Here is a 6,019-nt window from a genome sequence, read left to right on the forward strand (position 1 = left end):
GCACTAAACTCGGGAACGTATTTATGAAAAAATACATTTATTGGTGCATCGCATTTGGTTTGTCCACAATAGTACTTTTTGGATTTAAAACACGCCTTCAGAAGCAGACATTAGCAAAGGTTGACAGAAAGATGAGGCAAAAAAATGCTTTGCCCTCGGAGAGGGAACAACGAAATCTCAAAGTGCATAATTACAAAAACAAAACGTAACAGACCTCACTCTAAATAAATAGGTTATTATCACGCTACTGAAGGAAAAGTGAAATTTATCAGAAACGATCCTTTAGTAAAATCAGGTAGGTACACAACAGACGACAAACATCGGGCAGCATGAACAACTTACAAAACACGGGCTGCAAATGAGGAGGGAAGGGAGGGCTCAGACGTCTTCCCTGAGTGGCCGGTTTACGCTGTTCACTGGTGCGTCCGCTGGTCTCGGGGTCAAATTCCATGAGCGTTCGCAACCTAAAACAAAATGAAGATCAAAGTTCGGTCGTGAATTACATGGACAGCTACGACAAACATCGTTTTAGAAGTTAAGATGAGCAGAACAGAAACTAAACCGAGCGAGGATACATCTCGCCGCGGGTGAATTGACCCCCGGCCGATACTTACTTTGACGGTGGGACCTTAGTCGAAAGCCATCTCCTGACTTCTGCGGACGCATCGTGCCACCTTTTTCTTAAATATCCCGGTGGGATCCTCCCGCCAGTCTTTCTGCAAGCCATTACACAGAAATCTTTACTTCCTCCGGGTTACTGCTTCTTCGCCACACATTCCGCACGAAGGATTCCCACGACGGATAACGTATCTGATTAACGTACTTAAATCTCCGTTTGGAAAACGAGACTAAACTGCAAAGACGTTTTAGAGTTTTTTTTGGTACGGTAAGACTGATCTCCTCGTGAATGCATCTAAAAAGAAATCAAAGTAACCCCAGAGTGACTCCTCTAATGTGAGACGGTGGGGCGCTTACTGCTGCGTCGACATTAGCAGGAGAGTCCACGTTGGGGTCTGCCAACATGGAGATGACGCTGATCATTATGGTTTCCACCGTGTGGATCGGCAGCCAGCGTTCCTCCGGTTTCTCGTAGCCATACTTGTCCTCGCCGGGTTCGTGCAGGATGGAGATGCAGACGTCTCCGTTTTTGGCAACTGGGAGAAGAAGGAAAAAAAACAAAGCATCACAGATATTGTATTGAAGCAGATCATATTTATACACTGTAGATTTAGGCCTGCCTCCAAAATACAAAACGTGTGTGTGTGTATTAGAGTTGTAGATGCCTCAGCAAAGGAGGCTCATGCCATGGAAAGAGAAATAAAGGCTTTCTATTTTCTGAGGCTTTTTTTATTTAGGTAAAGATTAATTGTAATAAGAAGCAGCAGATGCAGCATCCTAACCCTAACTATGAACGGTGACAACTGCAGGTAAAGAGTAGCAGTAGTACTCGTGGCATCTAGCAGTGAGTACAAACGCACAATAGCCCTCGTGTCTCTGCTAAAAATACAAAAAAGCCCTCCCAGGAATCAGTATTAAGTTTGGTATTTTGGGCTCATGAAGACTCCTTGAAGGACGAATCGCCGCCTCCGTAGATGAAATGTTCATTGGAAGGTAACCGAAACACGGAAGAGATGCTTCCTTTCAGGTGATTACATACGAATGAAAACACAACTGTGGGAGATGGACTGGATATTTAGGTTCATAGAGAGCTGGTTAAAAATAATATACTGGTACTTGTACTTGGAAAAAACACAATGGGATAACAACATTTTCACTTTGAAATATTTGTGATTTTAAAAGGTGAACTTTTACACGACTGATCCATTATTAGCATGTACTAGCTGTATTTATATAATATATATCCAATATTATTATTAATATTATCATCGCACTGCAGACAAAAGAAAAAAGGTTTTGAATCATTTCTTGAATACACAGCGATTCACAAAAGCACCGGCTGAGGAAACGACACCGGCTGAGGAAACGACACCGGCTGAGGAAGCGACACCGGCTGAGGAAGCGACACCGGCTGAGGAAGCGACACCGGCTGAGGAAGCGACACCGGCTGAGGAAGCGACACCGGCTGAGGAAACGACACCGGCTGAGGAAACGACACCGGCTGAGGAAGCGACACCGGCTGAGGAAGCGACACCGGCTGAGGAAGCGACACCGGCTGAGGAAGCGACACCGGCTGAGGAAGCGACACCGGCTGAGGAAACGACACCGGCTGAGGAAGCGACACCGGCTGAGGAAGCGACACCGGCTGAGGAAGCGACACCGGCTGAGGAAACGACACCGGCTGAGGAAACGACACCGGCTGAGGAAGCGAGCGCTTACCATTCGGATGCCAGACTTCTGTGACGAACTTCATTTTGGGCGGCCTCAGAGGATAGTCACGGGGGAAGGTCAAGGTGGCTTTGAAGAACCCACCTTCACTACAAATGAGAAGCGGATGGTGTCAAAGCAACGGACCGCGTGCGAGCCTGCAGCTCGGTCGCAACGGAATCCAAGTCCACCGGGAAAGAAACTCACAATAACGTGTCTTGAGGCCCGATGACGACCACTTCCCACTGGTAGATGTTACTGTCGTCAACAAGACCAGCAGAGAAGCCATCCACCGGACTCTTTCCAAGCTCTGCAATGCAAATCAGAACCATTTTGTTGTTACTAAACGAGGCCTGTACATTTAATTGAATTAGAAAATGTTCTGTATGTACTGTACAGAAATAGTACTTGGAAACATAGGTGGAGAGTAGACAGGACACAAAACGTTAAAAAAGAAACGTCATACATATGTTAAAAATAGTTTAAATAGAATTAAATCGAGCGATCATAGCAATACCGAGTTCTGTCATGTAGTTTCCACGTGTATTTGAACGAGCCGGTGCTTACGTCAGAGACAAATGAAACACAGTGTATACCCTTATAATAAAAACACAGTATTACTTAATATATGTGTATTTATAACTTGATACACAGTCAAATATGGAACAATACGAGAAACCGTCAGCCTACATACCAGCTAGTTGTTTGCGCAGTAGCAACGAGGACCGCTGCGTCATTTTATAGCTGCTGGCAACGTAATAGCTTTTAAATCGGAACCGAAATGTGAAGCCAGCAAATTAATTAATTTATGAACGCGTGTAATTTGGACTTCCACAAAGTTAGTGGCGAATATACGCACTCCACGTTTTCTCCTGCCCGACAATACCAATAAAATGAGTCAAAACGGAAAAAAACGCGGATGCTTAGCTAATTTTCTCCTGCAATTTGCCTATCAGGAAAATCGGCGCAACACAGCAGGCTGAAGTCCTGCCTGTAAGCCCTGAATACAGGACATAATTTACAAAAAAGGTGGAACGTTTCTTCTTCGTTTTATTATGCAGTAGGCTAAACGCCCAAACAGTGCATCACTGCCCCCAACAGTTTCTAATGAGTACTACACCTAACCAATGAGGCTTACTGCTTGTTTTCATCGCTAGGATTCTAGGAAAAAATATTTATGTTACATCTTACGGTCCACAAAGGCCTGCTATTTACAGTCTGATGCCACATCTTTTTTTTTTAGCACACTATTAAAGTCTGGCTACTTTGTTAGTACGTTTGGCTCATTGTTAATTAAATTAGAACATCAGAATTTCTCCCAGTTATAATCCGGATAGTGTAAATAAGACTGTTCACAGAAATGAAATCTGTAGAATAAAAAAAAGTTTTCTTTTATTCAGAATTACTTCCCTAAAAAATGTGTTTCCTGTTTTCTCTCGCACTAGTTTCCTGAATCCCCTACTATGTTCAGATCCATTTTGGTGTAAGTTTTTATTTTAATTTATCTTATGATTTCTCACTTGTTGCTACCAAAACTTCACAGTTCTTGCACCTAACTATCTACATTCATTCAATACAATACCACTAAAACTTTAAAAGGAGCTCACTGGGTATAGGAAATAAGGTAACTGTATCAACATAACATCTGGAGGTGGTTTTACTTGTTTTACTCAAGTGAAAACTGGTCTGATATAAATCAGATATTAATAACACTGTAATATTTTGGTTTTCCTTGGTAACAGCCATGTTGTAGTACAGATCCAGAAGCTCACAAAGTTGTCTTCTTCTGCTTTCGCCTTCTTTAATTGGTTATCATAAGCCTCGGCCTCAGTGGTATTGCAAATATTTGCCATGTTTACAATAGATAGCTGTACAGGGTTCTCATATAGATCTTTTATGTTCTCATATCTCTCTTATAGAGTCCCCTATCTCACATTTTTAACACACATTCCTTTACCGAAATCCAACTATGCAGTACATAACTCATTGTCAAGCTGGCTACTCTAGATTTTGGGCATCAATTTTAGAAAGCCTTAGAATTCCAAAGGAGAAGCTTCAAAACTTTGCAGCAGAGAAAGCTTTGTGGATAACTTTAGCCTGCTGCTGCTCCTGGAAAAGTATCAGAAAATGGATCAATGAAACTGAACTACTAACAATACCCCAAAGAAACTAATATTACTGTATATGTGATGTTCCCATTTGTTGAACACATTTAAATATGATGTTCTGGTACAGAGTTGCTAGAAATTCTCCACCCTTTTCCCTTGCATATTAACAAAGACTGCACTCATCACATAAGGAAACATGGTGCAGGGCTCTGGGCAGTGGCTTAATAGCAGGTAATTTGTTTTATTGATTAGACCTGTCTAGTAGCTGTTGTGAGGTCAAACCCTCACCTGAATGTGCTGTTCTGTTGATTCTCTTTAAACTGAGAAGGGGAAGGAGTTACTGACTTTACGGCTCTTTATGTGAGAATGAACATTGAAATGGAAGATTATCAGAATTGCCTTGGAAAGTGCTTGGGACTGGTGATTGATTTGTAACTGTGAAATACAAAAACCTGGTCAGGTAATGAAAAAAGACTGAATGTAGAGAATCTGACAATTGAAGTGCAACGAGACATAGTCGGCTCAATCAAAAATGTAACGTGTTTATTTTAAACTGCTTGTGCACCATCCATAAGTCATTGTTTGTGATGCTTTGATATTTAATTCTAATAATATTTACTATGTAAATTATCATTGTATGCTCAGATTCTGTTATGATGACTTGAGAAACAGGAGCAATAGATTACAATGTTACAATGTTACAATGCCTGGAGACGAGCCGGGCAGTCCTTCGGTTATAAAGAATACATCTTTGAGATTTTGCAGTTGTGAGCGTGCGTGCATGCTTTAAATTTTGCTGATGATTCAGCACAGACACAGTGGCGACACTGGTCAGCAGCAACTAGAAAGAAACTTGCATTGTTAGTATTCATGAAAATGCAGCATTAGCAGAGTAGAGGAAGTCACAGTCATGGCGCTGAAGCAATTAGTGGAAAGGTTGTTCCCACCTATTCCCCTGAGGATTAGTGGAGTTACTCAACCTCTTGGGACTATGATAGTTGTTGGGGGAAAATGATTTAGTGCCCGAACTTTATGCATGATATTAAACCGGATAATATATTCAAACCAGAGGGAAGAAGAGGGTTTGTGCTCATCTCCACCTGTTTGTTTTCCAGTCACTGACACACACACACACACACACACACACTCAAGCATCATCAGGAAGAGAAGTATTGATTGCAGTGACCGAATGACCTTTCCCGTAATGGTGGTTACAAGTAGCCTACCGCTATTTCTAGCTGAGATTCAGGAGCCTCAAATTCTACTTCAACTGACCCTGGGAAGCCCATGAGAGCAAAATGAATGCACCTAATCTACTTTAAAGCCATTTGTTCAGTAAGAAGTGAGGTTATGGGGATAATTTTGCTATGGAGTTTAGTGATTAGCCACTAAATAGAAATGTTAATCCATTACACAGGAAAACAACTTCCACGGAAATCCAGTCAACCGGAGTTTGGCACTCTTTCGCTGATTGTTTGCTTTTGAAGTGTTTCCACCAACACAGACTCCTGAGTGAAATGTTTGCTTTGCTTTTCATTACTATGGCTTTTAAACATTGGTTTAAGTGACTGTGTGGGTTTCAGAAG

General features: G+C 41.9%; 1 protein-coding gene across 1 annotated transcript; it reads right to left on the bottom strand.

The window, feature by feature from the left end:
• Positions 1-16: 16 nt before the first annotated feature.
• On the bottom strand, positions 17-3,201 carry ube2g1b (ubiquitin-conjugating enzyme E2G 1b (UBC7 homolog, yeast)). Its single transcript, XM_068752490.1, has 6 exons — positions 3,020-3,201; positions 2,533-2,635; positions 2,338-2,435; positions 976-1,154; positions 615-716; positions 17-464 (listed from the first exon to the last, which is right to left on the bottom strand). Exons 1-5 carry the CDS (start codon positions 3,060-3,062, stop codon positions 630-632), a joined length of 510 nt encoding a protein of 169 aa, XP_068608591.1. The 5' UTR covers positions 3,063-3,201; the 3' UTR covers positions 17-464; positions 615-629.
• Between the last annotated feature and the right edge of the window lie 2,818 nt (positions 3,202-6,019).

Source organism: Brachionichthys hirsutus, chromosome 19 (genome assembly GCF_040956055.1).
Source record: "Brachionichthys hirsutus isolate HB-005 chromosome 19, CSIRO-AGI_Bhir_v1, whole genome shotgun sequence".
Classification (NCBI taxonomy): Eukaryota; Metazoa; Chordata; class Actinopteri; order Lophiiformes; family Brachionichthyidae; genus Brachionichthys; species Brachionichthys hirsutus.